Here is a 25,094-nt window from a genome sequence, read left to right as displayed (position 1 = left end):
CAATGTTTTTATTTTCAAATATTCCTGTACCTTAAAACCTGAATGATAAACACCTGAATAATGAAAAAAAATATCAAAATTTCATACACCCGAAACCTTCGTTAAATAAAATTTTATATCCCAATAATACTATTATTATTTTAAGTACAACTACTAGAAGTAGTGCTGCAAATTATTATATTTAGCAATTACATACAAAGTAAAAAAATATATGTAAAATAGACACTTATGTACTTACAATTTGTTTTATAATTATTATTATTTAGTTCGACTCTTACCATACAAATGCTTTCACAAATTACTCCTTTTGTTTTAGAAGTAAAACCTTCATAAAAAAATAGGGCTAAATTATTGTTGTTCGTTTTTCTTCAGTATGAGAAACCGGCAAGCACATAAAGAATTTACGACATAAAAAAATTGTTCTACAACCCTATTAATTTAAAATAATCATTATCCTTATTTAAAAAAAAGTCCACTTCAAAAGTAGCTCTGTCGATAAAAATGCAAATTTTCTCTTTGATCTGTCTCTGGATACACGAAAAATGTAATCAAAAACTAGAGCCTCGAGTGGTCTCAATTCGTTGAGTAGTGAGTCCGGAAAGGTCGCTTTAATTGTTGCTTCGCAAATAATATTCCGTTTATTTGTAAACAAACTTGATTAATTTAATTTAAGCAACACTGTCACAGACACTGTTAACAAGGTTATCGAATTAGCTGGGCATACAATCATGTTAAAATCCATGTATCCATTATATCAAAAAAAAAAAAAATCGACAACATGAATATTTTATTGGCATCTCTACCTGGACGAGATTTCCTTTTTTATTTTCACCGACACTTATTCGCTTATTTTTTAAACCTCGCCTCAGCAACGCTTCGGCGTTTTGCGATATGTTTTTTGTGGATAGATATTGTTCCAATGGACATCACACAGTTTATTCCTTTTGCTGAATTTAATTTTAACACTTTGTACATAAAATATAATTCTATGTCAACGAATAAAGTAAATTTAAATATAATAAAATGTTTTAAGTCAGTCCTATATTAATGGTTATATATGTAAGTAAAATTTCTTCCCGGCTTACTTACAGAAATTTAAAGGAAAGTTAACAAGGAAAACTACCTAATTTGTTTAAAAAGTTACAATGATCTTGAAGTATTTTCTTAAATTGCTTCATTATTAACTAAAAATTCAATTACCTACACCCGGATAAATTATGGGTGATCTTGTATCTGACCGGGTCAACTAGGATTGTAGTTGGAACATATTGTAGTTGGTATGTCTGTCAACTCACCCTCACCCGGTAGATTGGTGCTTCTTGCTTTATATAAATGTTATATTACATATATATAAGACACGTATTTTTTTTTCCATACTAACCTTAAACGTAATTTAACAAACAAACCCAATTATTGCTAAAAAAAAATAGGGCTCACATTTCAAATCTTCCATAATAGATACAATTTATGAGAAATTGAGATAGATTAAAAAAAATGAAGTTTGATATGCGTTAAGCCACGGGAATTCTCACGTTGTATATTATAATCCTTTATTTTGGTGAATGATGAATGATCAGAAATCTCTCCGGAATATACTCCTGATAGCCAAAAACATTATAACTATGTATATATGGATAGCAATAGAATGATCATGTAAAAAAGAGAGTATAGTCTATGATTTCGTCTTCTCTCCTTAAAATTAAACACGGCTTTAAGACTGTATATGGTGGTTGGTAATCATATATGCTGTGCTTGCCAGAATAAGAGAAAGATACCTCCATCCACAATAATGTTTTCCCTTTCTCTATAATAATGTTACCTTTAAATGAAATAAAATAAAATAATTTTATACATTTGAAAAATGGTTGAATCAATGGTACTTCTAGTTTGTTTTGTAATTAAAAATAATATAAATTACATAACACGCAAAAAGTAAACATAACTCATCTTTTTGTTTCAAGTTTTGTAAAAATAAGAAATTTTAATTTTCATACAAATACATTTTCCAATCTTTCTCAGAACAAATTGTAGATTTTTGTGTGAATTTTGACATGAAACTCACGACTCTTCAGAATGAAAATTCCTTCTAAAGAAAGAATCGAATAACAAATGACTTCATTAGTCGTTTGTAGAAAGTACTCATGGCAGACATAATTATTAACTGACAGGTTTAATTCAATAATATTAAAAAATGGGACATTTTATGAATACTTTAAGGAAAGAAAAAAGGTATCATCATTCAATATATTTACATATATAACATGTTGACGAAGCTTATATTACTTTAGGTAGCATTGTTTAAATATGTCTCAAATGTTCGTGATGTTTTCATATTTGACATCAAAATGAATGTAAAGGATCTTGATCGTTCTCGAATGTAATATACACAATGCAGATAAGTATCTACCTGTTCAGCGCAAATTGAAGTCGAGGATTGTGCATCCGAAAGATCCGCCGGACGGTCGTCGTTCTGCGCGGAGGGCGGTGGGTGGAGAGAAGTGTCACGTGGAGCTCGGGGCGCCGGCGCGGCCGGGCCGCCCGGGCTCTCGGCGAGCGACCCGGCCGCGGCATTCCCCTGCCGGCAGCCGGCCGCATCGCTATGCGCGTCGTCGCGCTCACCTTCGTGCCCTACGCGGTCACTCGCCCGGCGGCCTGCGTCCCGGGCTAGCTGAAGCTTCGCGCCGCGACCGCAGCCGGCGCCCCCAGCGCTGCGGGCTGCATGCTGAAGGGCACCGCACGGGAGGCGGGGCGGCAGGTGGCCTCGCGCAGGTGCGGCCCGCGCACGGCCTGGGCCCGCAGTAGCAGCGCGCGGAGGCGCGGGCACGCCGCGGCGCGCGCTCATGGAGCCGCCCTGGGAGATCGAGCTGGAGCTGAGGAGGCACATCGAGACCTGTGCCTGCACGTGCGACCACATGGGCTACGGGAACTACATGGACTACCAAGTGGCACCCGCTCACGCCTGCCTGTGCCGCGCGATCACGTCTCCTCACGCCCACGTATGTGTTCCACCCCGCATGCTATCTCGGCTCTCTAGGGGCTCATCCACGCTGATCTGTTTGTAGTGGCCACATGTCATTCATTCTGTGTATACGTGTTGTTGTTTTTTTACTGTCGCAATGTTGTCCTATGTGCAAGTGTTATTAAAAATCATGAAATACCTCATTTTCGTATAATTTTCTATTCCTTGTTTGTGTCTGTGTTATACTGTTTATTTTGAAAACAGTCTTTCTTGCACGAAACATTACACTTAGTTCAACATTTTTGTTTTTGTAATATTTTGCTGTCCATACTTAGTTTTCTTCTTAGTAACAAATTAAGAGAATTCCAACGTCTTAACAAAACATAAAGTTTTAATTTACAAAATAACCTTGACATTTAAGATTATTCTTAACTAGATATTAAGGAACAACACCATATAATATCAAGAACATCTTTTTTATCTTAATCTATTCTGAAGTATTAAAGAAAAAAAATCTGTTAGTAAAGCCTATTACGTTCTGTAGAATCGTTAAGAAGATTGTCTTGTTCCTTAGTAGGTGAAGGACTGGAATGAATGAGTCATTTTTCGCGACATTATAATACACATTCATTCGCCCAGCAATGAATTCATTTATATCGTTAATGGTGTTTGCTTTACGTTACTAGTTAAAAAGTAAAATTAAACAAGCTATGTGCCAAACGTCATGGCACTTAAAAATTAAACTTACAGTGTAATGCCAAAGCTTTACGGCTTCTACATTATAAAACAAAAAATAAAGAAATAGTGTCGCTCAAAAAAAAAGAATACCGTTTTCTCTTTGAAAAAAAAAATATTTGAATGAACCATGGCTCAGTTTTTAGGTCAACCACATACCGCTCGTAGTGACAACGCAATACAAATCTTATTGAAATGTATTCACAAGATTATACTTGATGAATATCACAGACGGACATGACGGCAGGAAATGTATATATTTATGCTAGTCATATAAAACGTTTCAATGATAACACTATTACGTTACGCTAAGAGTATCTCTAATCATGAATAATCAAATAAAGCCTGTGTAGTGTATTAAATATTAATTAACATCAATAATATTCCCTTGTAATAAATGTATTATATTTTTGAGTAATAGCAAAATTAAATTATTTGAAATAATTATTGTAACGTTTCACAAGTATTTTCACTAAAAAAATAGGTCAATAGTATCTTGTCTCATTGGAGATTTTATCTAATTAATGCCAACATTGAAACAGTATAAAGTAATATTTTTGTTGTAACTTTTTTTAAATAAAAACAATAAAACAGAGATTTAGTTCATTGTGATTCGTCAAAGTGCTTTTTCAACCAAGGAATGTATTGAAAGCTATCACAATATTATTTTATCAAAATTAATATAAAACATATTTTGAATAAAATTTTTTTACCAAAAATCTCAAATAGAAAAATAAAAGGTATAAAAAGAATCGATGATTTTCTTTTGTTATTTTATTTATTTTGATTGTCATATGGACAAATAACAGTTATTTGGAAAGACATCAACATTTAAACGAAGTTAAAACTGTTAAAAAAGTAAAATATTCTTACGTAAAAAAATAAATAAAGTTTTTTTTTTTGAATTACATATTTTTTAAGCAAACATTCTTTTAATTGACAGTATGAATCTGGGTGTTATTCAGGTGGTGCTTTGGATTTCGAAACTGGATATTGAACAGTAAATTCTCTCTGCCTTTTCATATATATAAAAGAGGCTGTATATATCGGATATAACAACTAACTATTTATTTTTTGTTTATGATTGGAAATAAAAATTTTCCAATTATAACATATACATATTATATATATATTTAAGAATGTATGATCATAATGTCTTCTGTAAATATTCACATATGAATGGCTCCAAGATTGTTATGGCTATTTTTTTTTTCTATTTCAATATGGCCACAATTTAGCTCATTCATGTTATGTATATTATTATAATATAATAAATACTATATTACAATAATTAATTTTGTACTGCTAATTTCCTTACAAACTTTAACTAATGACACAGCCTTCAAAAATAGTATGTTATACTTTATATATCAGTTATATCTATATAATTTAAACATAACGGTCATTGATACAACCTACATGTATGTATATTTATGAAATAATTTCGATAAATCGAATAGGTTATTAATATTGAACAAGATTTCGCCAGAAGCTTCACACAAAGCAAATTTGCGATCTATATTCGCAAACACACAAATCCGATACCAATCGATCGATACGTTGAATTCGAATGAATATTTTGAAATAGACACACGTACAAACATACACATAGATTTCACACCAACAATTCGTCTAAGATATCGACATATCACACCTTGCTCGACAACAATACATTCATGGGCAAACCTACGGTGATGACTAAAAAGTAAGGCTAACAGAAATATTTATGTACATTGGCTATTCAATGAGAAATGGGTAACGGTGACGATTGAAACTTATAGTAAGCATAAAGATCATGATCGTAAAACACTCTGTGGAGTAAAATACTAGGCAATTAATGTTACCGTTACATATATTAAACATAGCCTTACTATCGACACACATTCATCGTTCAAGTGTATATTATATCAAATAAAAATGTCAGAACAATTTTTTATATTTATTTTATATATAAATGTATTAAGTATATGTAGTTAAGTTTAAAATATAACAAATTTATAAAGCGTACATTTTTTTAAAAGACCCGTTTAACAATGAAAGCAAAGTTTGAAAATTGAGTGGAAGTTAAAAGGAAATATAAATGTAGCTAAATAATAAAATTGGTCTGGTGCGAGTCGGAACACGCGCGATGTGACCCGGTCAAGTGCGTGAACAACCGTCCAGCTTTACACTGGCAACACTAAACAATGTTTCGGATATAACATTAATTTAAAGTTTTTTTTTAATAGAAATATAATGTTTTACGTATAACAAACAGTATTTTTATCAAATATATATTTTAGATATATATAATATTCTAATAATAAATGTTTCAGACGGGTATAAGATTTATTTTTTGTTATTCAATATCTTGAATCTTTTAAATATTTCTTACAAGATAAAGTTGATTGAATAAATGTAAGGTATATATCATTGTCTCCAAGATAAAAAAAAAACTTTCAGGGATAACGATTAAATGAATACGAGTTTCTTCTTTGCAATAGGATGAACAAAGTTATGCAGATAAAAACTTTTACCGATCCAAAGATCAACAATATACTAAGTAATGCATTGTTCCGTTTCATAATATAATTTTTTATAATACAATTACATCAATAAAGAAAATCAATCCATTTAGACATTTGAGATCTCGTTCAAGGACGTTTGTGAAAAAAAAAACACACATCTAATTGTCACAACACAAAACGCAAACAGGCTTAATAAAGACGGTATGAGAATAAGCCAACATTTTCTGTTCACTCTGTTTCTTTGTATATTAAACATTATTTTTAATCTCGAGCTCAATAAATATAGGGCAAGAAGCTATTTTTTCGTATTGTATTTCGCGCTATAATTTTCGAACCTTTTGAATTTGAATATCGCGATGTCGTCTTTTGTTAAGCGAATTCAGCAGTTAAATAAATGGCGTATTAATGTCAGAGCAAGCACTTCATCCATAAGCGATATACATATTTGGTTTTTTTTTTTTTGGACGGACTTATGACGCTGATGTTTTTATAACACATTTTTTTAAACAGTTATATATTATAGGAAAAGAAAATCTTTATAAACGATTAAGTTTGAACACAATGCTACCAATTACTAGATATTAAACTCGAGTCCTACTGCTAGTCTGTCTACATTAGGCGAAAGCCACCATACTGAATTAAAATTTATGATATATAATTTCGTTATATGCTCCCTGCATCCCAAGCGAAGTCGCGGGTGGTAACTAATCTTCTATAACATTATTTAATGTGATATATTTTCTACTATTTATCATACAAACTCCCACGCTCTGTACATCGTTAGATCGTGGAATTGATAATTCCTCGCAGCGGCATAATGTATCAAATATTTAATTCAATGATTCCATTCAAACTGAATCGTTCAAAAACCGATGATGTCTTCATCAATCAACGTTTGGAAATACACACAATTGTATAAGTGGCTGATAAACATTATTAATAAACTAGCTGTGTCCGCGGCGTCGTCTGAGTGGAATATTATTTTTTTCATTTATTATTATAACAAATAGAATAACATTTTGGAAATAAAAGTTACTCCTTTTTATATCCGCTATCAGTTCTTTTCTAAAATGATGAGCGTTTTTATAATTTTATAAAATTTTGGTACCCAATATGTACCCCCTCCATATGAAATTCAATTTTATTTATTTATATATTGAAATTGTTTATAAATTTTAAAAGTATGATTCTCAAAAAGGTTTAGCGATAACAATATTTTGGATAAAAATTTAGTTTTTTTTTCAATTCTCCATAAATTGTTGTGTCTAGTTGATAGACTACTCTAGTAGATACAATTCGTACATGAGAAAGCCAGACATATGTACAAAATAACTAATATGTGAATTTAAATCTAATTCTACGTCGTTTTTAATGTAAGTCTTAGCTCTATAAATTAATATTTAGCAAACAATATGTATACATTTACAAACAAATTGAACGAAACTCCTACAGGTGTGGAAAATGGGGGGAAAAAAGATTTTTATGAATGGCAATACCAATGAGAAAGCAACAGCGCCTCAATAAGCTGTTTAATGTAGAATAAATATGACCGTATCATTAAATTATAACTCTATCTCTACTCTATCTCTACTCTTTATATATATATATATAGAGAGAGAGAGAGAGAGAGAGAGAGAGAGAAGAGAAGAGAGAATAGACTTCACTTTTTAGTAAAAATTCTTGAACAGTCTGTAATAAAGATGTTGTAGCTACATATTTTATATGGAATAGACAAAATTTTCATGAATATTTCATATTGACGTATAAGCCGTGGGAAACAGAAGCAAATAATACACTGCATTATTCAAATAAAATCATCTGTAATAACATTTGACGGGAACCCTTACGTTTTAAATAAATTATAAGGAATTATTTAAACGGCATCGAATTTATAATTTAGGAGAATGTTTTAGGACCACATGCGAAGTAAGGGTCAGGAATCGGGGAAGCAAATCACATTTATTATTCTTTTTATACAGACAGTGAGTTTCGTATGCGATGTTTTAAAAGAAATTCACGCTCGCAGAAATAACTAATATGAAATAACTATTATGAAATAACTATTATGATAATCTATGACATTTGCTTGTATAAAATATATATATAAATTTTCAATATCTATTTTATTTGTTAATATATCAAATTTCTTTTTAATTATGATTGAATATTAAAATAAAAATATTCATATTAATTTAAATACTAACGAAACAATATACATTTGATATCCAACTGAAACAAATGTCTAAATGACTTGTCATTTGTCAGTGACAAATGGATGTATCTATTAGGTAAAAACAAAAATCAATTTCTTGGAATAGTAGTCATTGTATTATATTAAATCTATAATATTGAAAAGAAACATAGAAATTAAGTATATGTATATAAAAAGCAAACGAAACTTACGAGCTACGATTTCAATATTACTATTATGGTTGTATATTGTTCTTTTAATGTATATAAACGCAAGCATAGAGCCTTATTTATCATCCATCATCCACCCATCAGGCAAAATACGTCTAACTCGGGATACGGCCACGATTTCGGACTGGTTACATTACTAGTATACCTCAAAAAGTTCTTTCATATTCGGTTGAATAAAATAGTATTTATAATTATTATTAATCTATGAACTCATAGAAACTTTGCATAAAATTTGTAACATTATATTATTCTTCACATATAAAAAAAATATCAATGGAAATTTTAGACGTCTAAATATGTAACGTAACATCACTTAATATGTATATCATGAAAACAAGTAGCCGTCTAATTTTAAAAATGACCCAGTTTAATATTCGGTCACCTAAAAAGTTTTACCTTTAAAAATGTTACACAGGCTGCATGGTTGGCCGGGTAGAAAGAGTTAGGTAACCAAACTGCCTTCATTGTGCTTAGAGACATCCCGCTGGGCGAGATGTTTATAAATTACAACCCTGAGGAAATCTAAAGAACCTCCATATATATCTAACGCAATCCAATTCTTCAAGGGTCGATCGAGACTAATTAAATATGTAAAATGTGTATATTTAAGTAAAATACTGCCTGTTTGTTTATTTTTATTATTATAATCAGTCCCAGAAATAATAAAAATGCTCTCACGTGAATGTTATTAAAATTTTCATAAATCGAAAGCTACAACAACGTTCAGAAATTGAATATTTTTTTTGGAATTGGCAATAACAGCGACGGAGCACAACAACAAATTGTTTTGATTACGCACATTCATGGTATAGAGTAACGGTTGAGAGAACATCCAGGTCCGTACAGAGTAGCGGTGCGGACGGATGGCTAGATGTAAGGTAACAATGGGGGCGCAAATTTCACGCAACATTATGTGAGCCGTGGCCCGTGGTCCGGGGGCAGCTAGCTAGCGACCTGGCGCCCGGCGTCTGCTTGCATCGCAACGAATCGATGCAGCTCCACCCTCGCCTACCCGCGAAATATTTTCACAACTTTCCTGTTCGCCTTCCGCAACACGCCGCTAACTTTTTACAAGCCGTAAATTATGATTATCCTTACGCTCAAGGTGACATGTATTGTAATTTTGGTACGCTGTAAGTCATGTCTTTCCGTTTGATTATTTTGTAGTCGTCTATTTATATAATATGTTTAATATAACATATTTAAAGTTACAATACATGTTTAAAAATTCAAACTTTAAACCTAAAAAGGAGTTTCCTATTCGTTTGCTCTATGTTTTATACATATATCTTATACAGTCGTCAATTCTTTATTGGTTGTGCTGATTTTTCCATATTTTTTTGGACGTGATAAAGTTTGCGAACCTTTTTGGTACCTTATAAATTTAGTTAAGGTCGGATACTGGATTCCGAAATGAGGACGGAAGATCCCAACATCATTCTCATCGTGCTACTTCATATTTCTTTGATTTCAATAGTTTTTTTTTATATCCAACTCATTGTTGGAAAGCCAGTGGCAGTATAAACAGTCTTATGTGAACTCGGTTTGTTATTCGCACCTGATTTCGTATTCGCCAACAAAACATAAACATACTTTTCGGTGACCAAAACCATAACAAATGTCTTACGCTTAAGCAAGAACTAACTTATTTATTGTAACATTACGTCAGTAACACAATCCGTTAAGTCCGAACAAATTATTGTTAGCAATTAGAACGGCACGAAAGCTTCATGATCAAAGGAAAATGCCGCTGCGAGGCTACTGTTTATAGATACATTTATTACATGGCTCATTCGGCCGAATACATCCCCACGTTCACCGTTTAAGGAACAACAGGATATAAACATTGGTAATGAACCAAGTGTCTGCTTTTGGAAAAATAGAAATGGGACGTTTGGACCTGTCATAAATTTGATAAATTTGCTTAATTTCAATACGGTTAAAACTTACCTATTATTAATTATTAGTTTATAACAAAATACAATACCTTTGTAATAAATAAAAGATCTTTATAGATTATATTTACTTATAATATAATAATTCAAACAAAAGTAATGATTGGTTGAATACGTTTTCGTCGGAAGCAATTGAAATATTGAATGTATAGCACACAATCTGCATTGTAATCGAACGATTTAACTATTCAATTTCATTTGTAAATGCATTGTTTAAAACGGTTCATTCTTATGCAGATATTTAGCAATTTATTATAAAGCACTCATATTGTTTTTTTATATTTTAATAACTGGTTAATCTGTTACAAATATTGGAGCTACAATGAAAACATTTATTTAGAGAAGTGAAGTTAAATGTGGGCGGGAGGCTATCGCTCTGTGTAAATGGGTCACAGGCTATTCAGGTCTCAGCCTCTGCCCATATAATGTGCCCCTTGCATAATTGAACACGCGGAAAATTATTGTCATGTCTGGATGCATGCTTCTGAATTCCTAAATTTCAAACGGAATACATTTCTCATTGGTTTTCGGGTGACCGTTCACATCAGTGGCCTAAAATATTATATGTCAAATTATAAACAGACCTAGTATTCAGAATTTCTCACATTATTATTAATTCTCACTGAATAGTTTGGTTTTTCTTTATAATTTATTCAGCAATTATTAATAACTAAAATAATTTAATCTGTTCTTTGTTTCATTATAAATGAACAGCATTCGATACTACTAAAAAGTTTTATTTGCGTTTTTTATGCCATGCACTTAACAATAAGTATCATAATAAAACGTTTTATGGTTCATTTTTCAAAAACAAACATTAATTTAATTAAAAAATCATTTTTATCACTCTAAACAAATTAATAGACCATTCAAACTTTTTCTTATCGCTAAACGTTAATTTTATATAAAATTTGCGTTTATCGACATTTGAAATCCCTGCTGGCACTGAGACGTCTGAATTAGGAAGTTTCTTACTAACCGAAACCTCAACAATAATTTACAGTGACTCTATTTCTTCCTTCTTCAATACTAGCGTCTACGTCTGGTACATGAATCTGTAACTGTGTCACCTACTTTTGTCGCAAAGTAATTGGAATCTGATGAATTAAATCTTGTTGTCTTTTACGCGGCTCTTGAAATTAATACGTAATCCTTTAACGTTTTTAAGTTTTTTACAATGTTCGAATAAAGCATTCTTTAAAATTATGAACATAGTGAGAAAAAACGCTTTTTCATCATGTTATTCGATAACATTACTTACGTATTATTGATATCCTTTGGGAAGTCGTTTTATTCTGCATGAAAGGTATTTTATTTTCCGTATTCCACTTTTTACATAATATTTAGGGCGTAAAAATGTAACAAACACGGCTCTCTCGCACAAAAACATTAGTTTTTATAATGGTGAGGAAATAGTGATACGTTCTTTTTAAACAAATAATTGAAGTACGTAGTAAAACACGCGTTATTTTTTTATAAATTAAAAAAAAAGCATAAACGGATAGCCAATGAAACCGCACATAAAACATAATTAAATATCCCAGCCGAATATCTACCACAATATTTTACCGAATGGCAATTAAGCAGAGAATAAACAACAGCTTACTGCATTATTATATTACCTTTATTAATAAAAATATCGAATACTCTTCAACGACAATAGCTCGAGCTTTATAAAACTTCGGTCGTATAAAATTTTATGAAATTGACGGTGAAAAATAAGAATCTACTCAATAAATAGAAATTGGAATATTTGAATAGAAAAACGGAATTATTTAAACATACCATTTTTTTCTTCCGGGCCATTAAGTGGGTTACATAATGGTTTGAATATAACCTATTAAGAGCAGAGATGGTGCTGATTTAGGTTAGTTTCCACAGCTTAATGTCCGCTGGCGTATTTTGTTTTAGATTGGTTTATTGAAGCTATCCCATTTCCTTGAAGAAGCGACGAAAACTTTCGGCCCTATGTAGCACATTTTAGGGAGGCAACTCAAGCTATAGAAATATTTAGCTCGGTGTACTTAAAACCTCTGGATTTTACAGAAGAATGAATATCCTCGTCTCCTCCACATGCCTTGGTAGACACGATATGGATCCGTAACTCTAATCTCGTCTTCCCGTGATCACGGTTGATGTAAAGCAATTGAAACTTAGGATAAAATGTAAAATAAAATTATAAATGCGGTTGGTTGACAAAAAACTATAGTTCCATTTAAGAAAAAAGAAAAAGAAATAAATGTCTGGTCAAGTCTTCTCAAAAGACGACTGAGCTTTATTTAGAACTTAGTTAAGGTTATAACGCTAGATCTCTTTATAGTTTATTATTTAATCACTGAGATAAGACCGAATTTAAAATTAATTAAATTAAAAGTAAAATATTTAAATAAATAAATATAAAGTAACAACAATATCTTTAAAAATTATAATGTTCTACATCCGTGTCCGAAATTATCTTAAACAATTCCATTATTCCTACTATTCTTATGTGAAACTTTTTAAATCATTTCCATTCTGTACTTTACTATACTGTACTGAAGTAAAATTTTGTTAGCGGTTGGTTATACGAGTATATAAACAAAATTTATATAAATAAGGTCCTTAATAGAACCTATCCTACTTACCAACAGAAAGCCTATCTAATATACATATTTGTACATTATTATATCATATAAGTAGATTGTTTTATTTAAATATAAATAATTCAATATATTACTTTCAATGGTTTTTCGATATTGTTATTTTAGTTAAACATTTTGTTTTTTCACTCTGTTTAAAGTAATAGCATAATTATAGAAACGAAACACTATACCTGACACCAATTTAAAAGTTTACCCATTAAAAACTCTAATTACCTAAATTCGAATTCCCGGTTGTCGAAATTATTCCTCTGTTTTTTTTTTAAGCCCTAGCTACTTAAAGATAGATAAAGAATCTATCAGCTTACTATCGCTTGGAAAATAAAGCATATTTTTCTTAGTGCGATGAGATTTTTAGCGTACCCGTAACATATTTCATATATCTTAAAAAAAAAGGAAAAATAACTCGTAATCCCTGATAAAGATTATTTTATTAAATATTAAAATATTTTTTTCAGACGATACAAATCTTTCACAAATATTTTCAAAATGTCTTAAATAGAAGCCTAGTAATATTGCAAATTCAAAAGTTTCGAAGTTTCTTTAACATGTTTAAGAGGCTTGAGATTTAAATAAGAAATTTGGCATTGGTTTTATGAAATTTACTTAAGTTTATACACAAATCTAATAATTCACTTAAGTCAAAGTTAAACTCTTATATTTTGACCTGCGGTAATGAAAAACTATTTCCTTCGACGTCATATTGTAATCTAAGCCTAAGTCTAATGATATAGATTAAGGGTACGCATAAATTAAATTGTTCTCACTATATTTTTACTTTTTACAGGCGGCTGTACCAGAGGGCATGACATTTCCTGGTTCGTTACCAGATGTGGCAGAAAGATGCGGTCGCTGGGCGCCAGATTCATTATCAGCATCCGCATCTGGGAGCTCTGACGAAAAGCCAACGCCGCGTCGACCGCGGTGGCGTATCGCACTCGCTGCTCTCGTTGTATTGGCCGCACTCGGCGCTGCACTAGCCCTCCCCCTCGCCCTGGGAGGTGGCGGTCGTGCTACCCCTGAGCAGCGATTAACAACTATACGGAGAATGTTACGTGATTCTCCACTTATAGACGGTCATAATGACCTAGCGTGGAATGTTAGAAAATTTCTTCATAATAAAATAGGTGACTTTAATTTGAGTGCTGGCTTGGAGGGCTTAGAGCCGTGGGCCCGATCGCGCTGGTCGCACACGGATATTCCGCGGCTACGACTCGGTCAGATTGGGGCACAGTTTTGGTCAGCATACGTTCCATGTGGTGCGCGAGATAAAGACGCTGTGCAGTTGGCCATTGAACAAATGGATGTCATCAAACGGATAGTTGATATGAACGCAGCTCATCTTGCTTTAGTTACCGGCGCGTCGGACCTCTTAGATGCCCATCGAGATGGTCGGATTGCTTCTTTGATTGGAGTTGAAGGTGGCCATGCACTCGGTGATTCCCTAGCGGTGCTTCGCGCGTTTTATAACCTAGGTGCTCGATATCTTACTGTTACTCATACATGTGATACGCGATGGGCGCGTGCCGCTGGCACCTCTGGTGGGCTCACTGAGTTCGGACGCGCCGTTGTTCGAGAAATGAATCGTCTTGGTATGATAGTTGATCTGTCGCATGCAGGTGAAGAGACAGCCCGCGACGCTCTTGAAACTTCACAGGCACCCGTAGTATTCTCTCATTCTGGAGCTGCAGCAATATGTAATTCGTCTAGAAATGTGCCAGATGATCTGCTTCGCATGATCGCTGCGAATGGTGGCGTAGTTATGATTAATTTCTATGCTAAACTTGTAACATGCAGCGAGCGAGCGACAATCGAAGATGTTATTGCACACATAAACCACGTGCGAAGGGTAGCCGGAGTGGAGCACGTAGGTCTGGGAGCTGGTTATGATGGTATAGACGCACCGCCCGTGGGTTTAGAGGATGTTTCACGTTACCCCCACCTGTTAGCCGAGTTACTTCGCGATCCGGATTGGAGTGAAGAAGACGTTCGTAAGCTGGCCGGTATGAATGTTGTCCGCGTACTGCAGCACGTGGAGCGCGTGCGAGATCAATGGAAACGTGCCGCCGTTTTTCCTGGCGAAGAAACACCTGGTGCGCGACGCAGCGAGTGCGTGTACGGAACCGCGTGACGCAGGCTGCGAGCCGCGCGCCGCCGCGGCCCTCCTCGTACTGCTCAATATTGACACTTGTTGATCGTAGTTATACATGTATATTAGTGTCCAAATGTGATTTAGAGATTAAAATAATCTTTACCTGACCTCGATGCACAAATTGTTTAGCTAAGAAGCCGCGCGTGCTGGGTGCTTCGTCTCGACGCCGACCCGCGGCCCGACCGCTGAACTCTTCTCCATCCACGCACACGACTTCGTTGACGAAAACCCAACGCGATTCGCGATTTATATGATGTGAGTCAAGATTTAATAAAAGGATATAAAATAAATAATGTGTTTATAGAAAAATAAATATTCTTTATTTATAAATGATGTTCTTTTATTTTCTAAACCTGTATTTATTTTAAGTAAAATCAAATATGCAATTAATTAGTTACCCTTTATTTATAAACCTTATTACATGAATAAAATTTCTTCCGTTTTCTCTAAAAGGATATTTGATATTAATTTTTTTTTAATTATTGAAATGAAACTTCCCATGCGACTTCCAACAAGTTTTCGTGAAACGTTTAAGACTCCCGGGGGAGGGGTAAAAAGAGATAGAGAGAGAAGGAATGCGTGGCGCTCGAACGCATGGGGGCAATCAATTGTTTCTTTTAAGTAATATTAATAAAGTTTGTCTTGAAGAAACACTAAAAATTCCTTAAAAATCAATCTCTACACCTTCTTGTTTTCATACCAACATTACGAAGTTTCACGTCTTCCCTAGAGGGACTACACACACAATGAATAAACTGTTTTTACTAATTATATTTCAAGACATTAAAATTTCGGTTTCTGGACAAGTACGTATGTAATGTACTAATATTAGTGTTGTACCAAAAAAAGATAATAAAAAGTATATCTAAATCGTATTAAATTATCTCCATAGTTAATGAAATAGTAAAAGTAAAAATAAAAATAAAAAATTTAACGTTAATATATGTGAAAATAAACACTGTAGAGGTTTTCTGTTCCTGATAAAAAATGCCTCATAAAAGGTTGAGCAAAATTAAAGATAAATAAAAAAAACGATCTTAATAACTTTTATTGTTAATATTAATTAAATGATTAGTATAATTTTATTATAATTAGTAAATCTACATGTCACAGTCTTGAAAAATTATCGATTTCGTATTTTAATTTATTTGAACATATTTGATCTTAGTACTTCGGTTTAAGTATTATTTTAAGTAACTGAAATCAAAAGTGTTTTGGTATATAAAGCCCAAGAATAAAGAATAATATGGTAAAACTTTTAGATAAAATTTTGCTGTCCCTAGACACGTGGCTAAGATTACAGGAGTGTGTCTAGGACACAGGTGGTAGATCCTAATAATAAAGTAACATAGGAGCAATAACAGAGTCATGGCAACACATCAAAAACAAAATTCTTCAGACTGAACACAAATTTTAGTGATGAACGCCATTAGATAGATTCCTGTACCTGTGGTAGCTTATGTACTCGTACGTACATTGCTGCAAGTGTTAATCGACTCAAATTATAAGCACTTCTAGCCATGGTAGCGCGTTCAAGAAGGAGCAAAATATTTGCGGTCGAAAGCAGAATATCTCAAAATATTCTCCTTTGATATGTTTAACTATCAGAACATGTAGATGAGCTATGTCACATTAACTAGCACATAATAGTCAATCTGAAGTCATAAATGATAATGTTTAATCTTACTTTCTTATGAACACTAACTAACGCTAACTTATGATCACTACAAAAAATTAAGTTAGTAACTATTTCAGAGTTGTATCAGCGTATTAGTGAAATAACCTTTCACACGTCATAAAGGCAATACGAGACAAAAGTAGGGTTCTATTTTTTACTACGAAGGGTGTGTTTTATGTAAACTGCTTAAGGATTACATTACAGTATTTATAACTAGGCTATAGGGCGCTAATAGAATCCCGCAATTAATCAATTGCCAATACTGAATACATTTAAGTAATGAGACCTTTAAACAATACTGTAACGATAATGTCCACGTGAAAGCACCAAGCCAACTCGGTTTTGTTGTGATTTATAAAAAGGGAGATTTGATTTTTCCTAAAACTGTTTACCAATACATCAGAAGATATCTTTGGGATACTCAATTGTATCAATTTCTTTCTGATAAATAAAATATTAAATTCATTAATGAATGTCAACATTTTTGTTTCAAAGGACTTAATCGATGTCAACAAATTAAATGCACTTATACCAGTATTCGTTGTGGGAGAGTCACTAGTACGGTCGATTGTTACTGTCTAATCTCCCTGAACGAGAGTTTCCTTTGACAGCCTCTATTATTTTAAAAATATATTTTTTTGCAGAAGTAGGTAAGTTAAGAGGTAAATATGAATTTTTATAATACTTATAGAAAATATACTTTAGCCAGTGAATTTTTGATGGATTATTAAAGATATTTTAGGAAGCCGATACTATTAACCAGTATGGTATATAACGTCCGATGCTTAGGTATTTATAGCAGACAGAGTTTTGAATACACTAGTTCGCCAGTCAAATAAAGTCACTGCACATTGAATAGGACGCTTTGCAAGACGATGAACCGACAATTTGAGACTGGTTGCGGTTAGTTGCTAGATGCGGTCTGCCTAGGATTGTGACAGTTGGCGTACTTTTGTGGAGACGTATGTCTAGCTGAGGATTGTTATGCCAAGACTTGATTTAATTAATTGAACTTTTTTAAGTTAAATTAAATTATCTACTTAAGATTAAACAAGGCGTTCTTTGCATCTTAGCCAGCTAAGTACTCGTGCTATTCAGTGACTGGTTAGCTACTGGTTCTAAAAAATAAAAAAAAATATAAAGCTTCCGACTCTTTGTGTATATTGAGCCATAACACAAAAACAATGTTAAGTATTTTGACAAAAAAGATTGTTGTATTATGCATTGTAAAATCCATCATGTTATGCAATATCAATTTAAACAACTTTAGGCACGTCTTAACAATTATTCAAAATTTTCTTACATGTACTTCTATAATTATAGCTTCACAGATTTGATTTTCGTTTTAGGTAATTTTATTTATGAAATCCCTTATAAACTATTTGATTGAAACATTTGTAATAATTTAAAGTACTAAATTCAGCAAAATTAAAATCATTTTTCATAACAGATGTCGAAACGGTTGTGGTCGTTATATAAAAGCATTTATTTTTGCCGAAGGTTTTAATATTTCTCTAATATAATTTTTAACCGTTATTTGTTTAGTAACTGGTTTTACCAAAAAAATATAAAGCATTTTCTAATAAAAAGTGCCACGTGGTGTTCATAATATTTCACATACGCAATTTCATAATTCATTTTAATATATGTTCAAGGAAAATAATAAATTTACATAAGATTTTGCATACTCATAGTATGTTTTTCATTGTCTAATTTATAAATGTCTTAAGAGGATCTCGTATAAATTTTTGTGTAGTAAAAGCATAAAATTTCTTTAACACAAAAGCACAAAAAATAAAAATATCTACCTTTAAATTTTTACATGAATATATCTATCACATAATGGTAAAAATAGTTGCCATTGATATATTTTCCTTTTAACATGATAAGAGTGTCAAAGTCAATTTTAATAAAATTGTCAATGTCTGAAGTCACATACTTACATGAAATTGATCTATGAATTCTTAACAAGCACAATATAAAGCACAAATATAATCGTCAACACTACAGCATAGAGTAGCATAGAGAAGTTCATCTAAGTTTTTTGTTAATTAGGTAATCAGTGCTACAGAAACCTTGACAAAAAGAAACAAATTTAATCGAAAAATTTCTGTAATATTATTTATCGTCTATTTGTAATATGTTAGTTGTGAGCCTTAGCTTCTGTTAACCTGGATTTTAACATATTTGGTAAGTTTTGATCACATTTATTAATAAAGGATTTTATTCGACTAGAGATCGCTCGAAACCATATTCATGTATCCTCTATTGCATGCAGCCTCTTTTTGAAAAGAAGATGGATTCTAGACAAGGTTTGTTAGAAAAGTAGAAAAACATTTACAAATAATACCTATAAGCAGTTTAAAAGATACAAAAAAGATATTATATTATATTGCTTTAGTTGTTTTAATAAAAGCTGTTTACATTACTATATTTACTTAATATTATTAGCATCTATTTCTTGAGCTAGAAGCCATGATTTAGAAAAACCTGATTTAGGGTTATTGTAATAAATAAAACCTAGCATCAGTTCCCATGAATGTCTAGTTTTACGGATTCAAGCCACCTTAAATGAAAGACCCACCTTTTTGCCTAAAAATACCTATCACCATATTATCAATTATTCTAAAATATACCTACCACTATCACAAAACAGCACAAAAATATTAAACTAATATATTAATCTTCCAGATACATTCAATGAATCTGTGTCATCATTATTAGAACGTAAAGTTAGAGGTTGGTTGACTGGTGTGATAGACGACATGAGGCGTAGCAGTCCAGTTCAACAATGGCTAGATTCCTTCCCTCTAGAGACTGATGATGATAAATCTAAAACTGACTTAAATGACGAAAACTGTGACTTAGATACAGACACCCAGTCAAGGTCTGAAGAAAATAAAGGAAATGAGACTATATCAGAGAAAACGGTCATAGAAAACCCCGAGGTGTCTAATGATGACAATAATCTGGAAGTTCCTGGACAGAGAGAATTATGGAAGAGGAAATCCTTGGAGAGTGGCTTAATGACAAGCGCTCCGCAGTCACCACAAGCAAGAAATCATAAAACAAAGCTTCAGAGGGACCATTCAGTTCAATCAGAGGGATACATACCAAGATTTAAGAATCCATTACTGAGAGATCACTCATTGCAGGTACTATTTATTAAAATTCGTTACATTCTCACTATTTTTTAATCTACAAAGGCTTTTTAACTAATTGGTAAAATCCAACAAACATCTGCTATCCATTTCCATTAAGAAATTTAGTTTTGTTTATTCGGATTGTCTTTGGATGTTCATTACTAGGCTGAAAAGCCAATATTGTAATTCTTTTTAAGTCTGTTAGATTAAAATTTTGACAGATAATAAATATATATATCATTGATTTGTTTGTAAAAAGATCTCTTATAATTTTTTATTTTGCAAAATTTACAGTCAGATGGCAGTGGTTCCAGTGGAAGTTCAGTTCTAAATGTTTTAGGAGCCAGGAAGGTAGATGCTGAATCCGTTCTACTGGCACTTGGGTTTGGTCCTAGTGAGAAGCAACAGAAATTGCAAAGAATACCCGACAGATTCCTAGTGCCTTCCAAAGTATGTTAAATTGTAGAATTCATTAATAATTTTTAATCACTCTTCATCTTAGAACCAAGATCTTAGTATCCAAAATTTTATTTCTTATAACTTAAAACAAAGATACAGTGTAGTGTAATAGACAATTAAAACTTTTTATTATTGATATAGTATTAAGTTAAATGTTAAATATTTTATTATTTTTCAGTTAAAAGGTATCAGTACAGAGCAATTTATTAAGGACGAACAACACTCAATGAGAATGCACGACTGCGGAGTTTTTGGTTATAGAGGGCTGACTGGTAAGAAGTTTAAAGATATATATATTATGTCCTTACTAACATATTATATAAATATATATGTACTAATATTTAAAAGTCGAAGTATACTTTGTTAAGCCATTTCTACTGCTAATAGCTTGTTAAATCAGATGTGGTTGGAAATCTTACAATAATAATACTATATTTTAAGTCTATATTCAAATTGTTCAGGAAATTAATTAATATAATGACCTTCCTCAAATAAACCTTGAAATAAAAGACATTTGTTTTTATCCTTCATCATAATGGGATACAAACAAGGAAATTGCCGTTTGTACTGTTTTTTTTTTATGGATTTATAAAATAGTTATAACAAGACACATATTAATTTCATTCAAATAAATAATAGTATTCCATGTATAGTTACGCATTTTTAACATCTTGCCTTTATTATTCCTTTAAGAGACTTAAAAGTGACATCAATTTCTTAAAAATTACATTCAATTTAATAAAATAAAAATAAAAAAACCAATTTCTTTGTCTATCGGTATGGAGTTTCTATATATATTTCATAAATTTATGGCAGAAATACATTAATTTGGTGTTTGTCGCAACAAAACAGAATAATTAACACTAACCCACTAATATATCTGTAACGCAACTAAATGGTAACACTGTGCTTCTTTCTTAATTAATGTTTCCTGAAGATTCAATAAACTTGCGTTTATATATTTACGTATGTACTAATAACGTGGTATCATAATTCATATAATAACAAACTAACAGAACACTGTACGCCTGTTTGCCGCTTCATGAAACCATTGCCGTCAAATTGTAACAGATCATATCAAGTGCCGGAGATTGCTGTACAGTAAGTATAATACTGACATTGTGCTAACTGTGTTGCCATTTTATAATGTTCGATTTATTTGATAGCTTTAAAAAAAAACTATTTTTTCAATTGATTACATTAATTATTTGTTTGGTGTACTAATTAATGTAAATAATCAATACTGTATTATTTATTAGACAAAACTTTCGTCTGTTTTTGTCCATTTTCAAATGGGATGTATATATGTAATATATATAAATTTCACAAATTAGCAGTACTTATAAGTTATAATTTTTTTACGCTTAAATAAATATATAATATCATACTTGTAAGTTTGATTAGATATTTTTAAAAGAGTTGACTTATTTAATATCTTTTACCTTAATAGCAACAACAACTCACCAAAAAAGTATAGTTTAGTTTATAATTAGTTATGTTTCGTAGTAAGATTTAACAATATCAAATAATGTCTGTCATTTCATATGAAGCCTTATATCTTTTTGGTTATCAAATAATTACAGGGAATCCCCATGTTCCACCGTCGACAATCGTAGCTAAGATAATGGAGTGTATACTCCAGGGCGAGGTCTGCCGCGATCAAGCCCTCACTAAGACACGACATTCAATAGCCGACATACGTGCCACTGGAACAATTCAGGCTCAGTTAAAATCTCGATTACGTTCCACTTAAATATGCATATGTCTGTTTTTCTTTTTGACATAAATAACCTGATGTGTAGACCAATCTTTACATTTATGTTAACATAGTGACTCTTTGTTCGTACTTTCTCAGTGACTAAACAAGCGTCGGTTATAGGACTAGTTGGTATACATTTATTTTTTATAAAATTTATGGCGGTGTACTTTATTTTTTTACAATAGTCTGGTTTTTGGTCTATTGTGAAGAAATGTTAGTATAGATTCTTAGAAATGAGAAAAATTTATAAAGTTTTATCCTTGCTCAATACTAACTCCACACCGGACCATGATGGTAGTGCAATATATGTACCGATTTCTTGTCTATTTTAGTCATAGGCAGTAGCAAAATTCCTTATATTATCAATACTATTAGTAAAAATACATTTTATACTTAAATAATATGTTACTTAAATAAATTCTTATCAACAATTCTTGGTTAGGATTAAAATAAAAAACATTTTAATATAATTACAATTATATAATATTTTATACATGTATATACCTACCTTTATATATTTATCTGACTATATGAAGGACTGTTTCATATTTGTTTTAAGCCCTTTAACTTCTCAGACGTTTTGACCAAAAAATTTTGCTTACTTATACTAGTAAATTTACTACTTAACGAATTTTATACATATTTCACTGTACAAAAAGATTTTACTTAAACGATTTTATCTTCAATGTATTTAAGAATTAATTATAGTACAATTGATTTAATATATCTCAAATTATATTATACTAATATATATTTAATTAAATCTCAAAATATTTATTCGATACGATAACTAAAATTATCTTCAGTGGTATGTATTAAAATATGAATAGGCTTATCATGAGTCTCGTTATTATTAAAGGATTTTTTTTATCATCCTATTAAAATCTCTAATATAATCTCTAATATATTTTTCCATTACGAATCTACTTAAATAGACTGACAGTTTACTTGTACTTAAAACAACCAATAAAATCTAAATGAATTTATACATAAATACTGCCTTTACGATAATAATATAAATATTTAACAAGTTATATTAAAACTGACGCAAATTAACTGTTACTTAAGTTAGATTTTAGACGCTCAGAATGTCTGTCAAAAAATATTTCACTAATATTGTAGTAAAATCAAAATTAAATCTGTCCAATACTTATATTATTTTTTTATATTGCAAATTAAAAAAGTAGAATGAATGTTCAGGTTATTTGAATATTTTTTTTATTAAACCAACTCTAAATAAGGCTAGTTTTAGTCAGTTGTATCGAAATAAAGGAGACGTTTTTTTTTCATTAAAATTTTTTTTTACTGACAATATAAAAATATAATATATAATTGGAAGTCACAATTTGTTGTAAATTTGGAGATCTAATTGTACCTGTTTATTTTACTTAATGGCATAATAATGTTTTATTTTATTTTTTTAACATAAATATTTTATATTTATAACATGTACTTATTTAATCTGTGTGGACTTTTTTTTAATTAAATGCTTTATTTATCTTGGCTGTAAATACGTAAAAAAAAAGTATAATTTGTATTTTAGCAATGGTAACATTAGATTTTGGCTGTGTTTAGTGAAAGTCGTAACAAATAGGAAATAATTGTTGTTTCTTTAATAAATTTAACTAATGTAGGTAAGCCTTTATAATACATACATTTTCAATTATTTAATATTACCAGTAAAACTATTTTATTGTCTGTTTTTCTACGCTATTGTTCATCTTATTACTATTTTCAAAAATCATCAATCCATTCTAAAACGACATTTTGTTTTAAAATGACATCTCCTCTTGTGCCTTATAAAGTAATGACATATCCAAAGTAAATTATGTGAATATAAAAACATATTTTGTTTTATATAATATTTATCTGTTACCAATTGATTAAAATTTTATGAAATTAATTGTTATCAGTTTATTGCTCGTGATAATATAGAAATGTACCTTAAAATGTTTAATAATTTAAAAATATATATGTTTTTTTTTTAATCTGTGAGATGTGAAAAGTAAAATATTAATGATTCCCGAACATGCTGTTTTATTTCAACATAAGGGAATGCAGTAGTTTCCTTATTGCAACACCTTTATACAAATATACGCTTTTTCTAGTGTATTCTTTGTATCAAAATACGCTTATAGTAATAGACACTTTTCAGTGTTCAAATTACTTTTAGATTCCCATATATACCTGTTTAAAAATAATATTATATTAATTGCTTATAAACTCAATATATACATTATACCCACTTCAAATACAAGTAGTGTAGGTATGTCTTTATATGAAACTCGGCGAAAATTTCCATTTTTATACAAAGTTTATATAACCCGAGTTAATCCTCGTTTGAACCAGACTATCAATATAAATTTTTTCCTAAATGACACTGAAAGAAAAATACCTAAATAACTTGCTCCATATCGAAGATTATATGTACCTAACCGGTATGTTAAATTCCGGTAGGATGTCCACATCTTTTTTAATTTTGGATTTATATATTTTCTCATTTATCTACTTATATCTCAGATATAAATAGAATATTTTGTGATAAACTTTGTTTTAATATTAATTATTTCACTCAATTACAAAATTCAAGCTTAAAGAAGCTGCAGAAATTAAGAACCGGCTTTTCCTTTAAGAGCTTTAATGGTCATTCGCAGTTAGTTTTCCTTGTTTTAGTGTATGTAATTACA

General features: G+C 31.2%; 2 protein-coding genes across 3 annotated transcripts; both read left to right on the top strand.

Moving 5' to 3' along the window:
• Positions 1-2,507: 2,507 nt before the first annotated feature.
• On the top strand, positions 2,508-15,698 carry LOC116772763 (dipeptidase 1-like). The gene is made up of 2 exons (XM_032665055.2): positions 2,508-2,996; positions 14,004-15,698. The coding sequence occupies exons 1-2, from the start codon at positions 2,841-2,843 to the stop codon at positions 15,345-15,347; spliced, it is 1,500 nt and encodes a 499-aa protein (XP_032520946.1). The 5' UTR covers positions 2,508-2,840; the 3' UTR covers positions 15,348-15,698.
• A 3,277-nt stretch (positions 15,699-18,975) lies between these two features.
• LOC116772623 (uncharacterized) lies at positions 18,976-24,435 on the top strand. 2 transcript variants are annotated; one of them, XM_061522327.1, is made up of 6 exons: positions 18,976-19,236; positions 19,738-20,201; positions 20,484-20,639; positions 20,827-20,920; positions 21,665-21,749; positions 22,232-22,441. In XM_061522327.1, the coding sequence occupies exons 2-6, from the start codon at positions 19,812-19,814 to the stop codon at positions 22,266-22,268; spliced, it is 762 nt and encodes a 253-aa protein (XP_061378311.1). In that variant the 5' UTR covers positions 18,976-19,236; positions 19,738-19,811; the 3' UTR covers positions 22,269-22,441. The 2 variants fall into 2 exon arrangements, with proteins under 2 accessions (XP_061378311.1, XP_032520749.1); XM_032664858.2 differs by lacking the exon at positions 21,665-21,749 and having other exon boundaries at positions 18,977-19,236; positions 22,232-24,435.
• The last annotated feature ends 659 nt before the right edge of the window (positions 24,436-25,094 follow it).

Source organism: Danaus plexippus, chromosome 12 (genome assembly GCF_018135715.1).
Source record: "Danaus plexippus chromosome 12, MEX_DaPlex, whole genome shotgun sequence".
Lineage (NCBI taxonomy): Eukaryota > Metazoa > Arthropoda > Insecta > Lepidoptera > Nymphalidae > Danaus > Danaus plexippus.
This window is presented reverse-complemented; position numbering and strand designations above follow the sequence as displayed.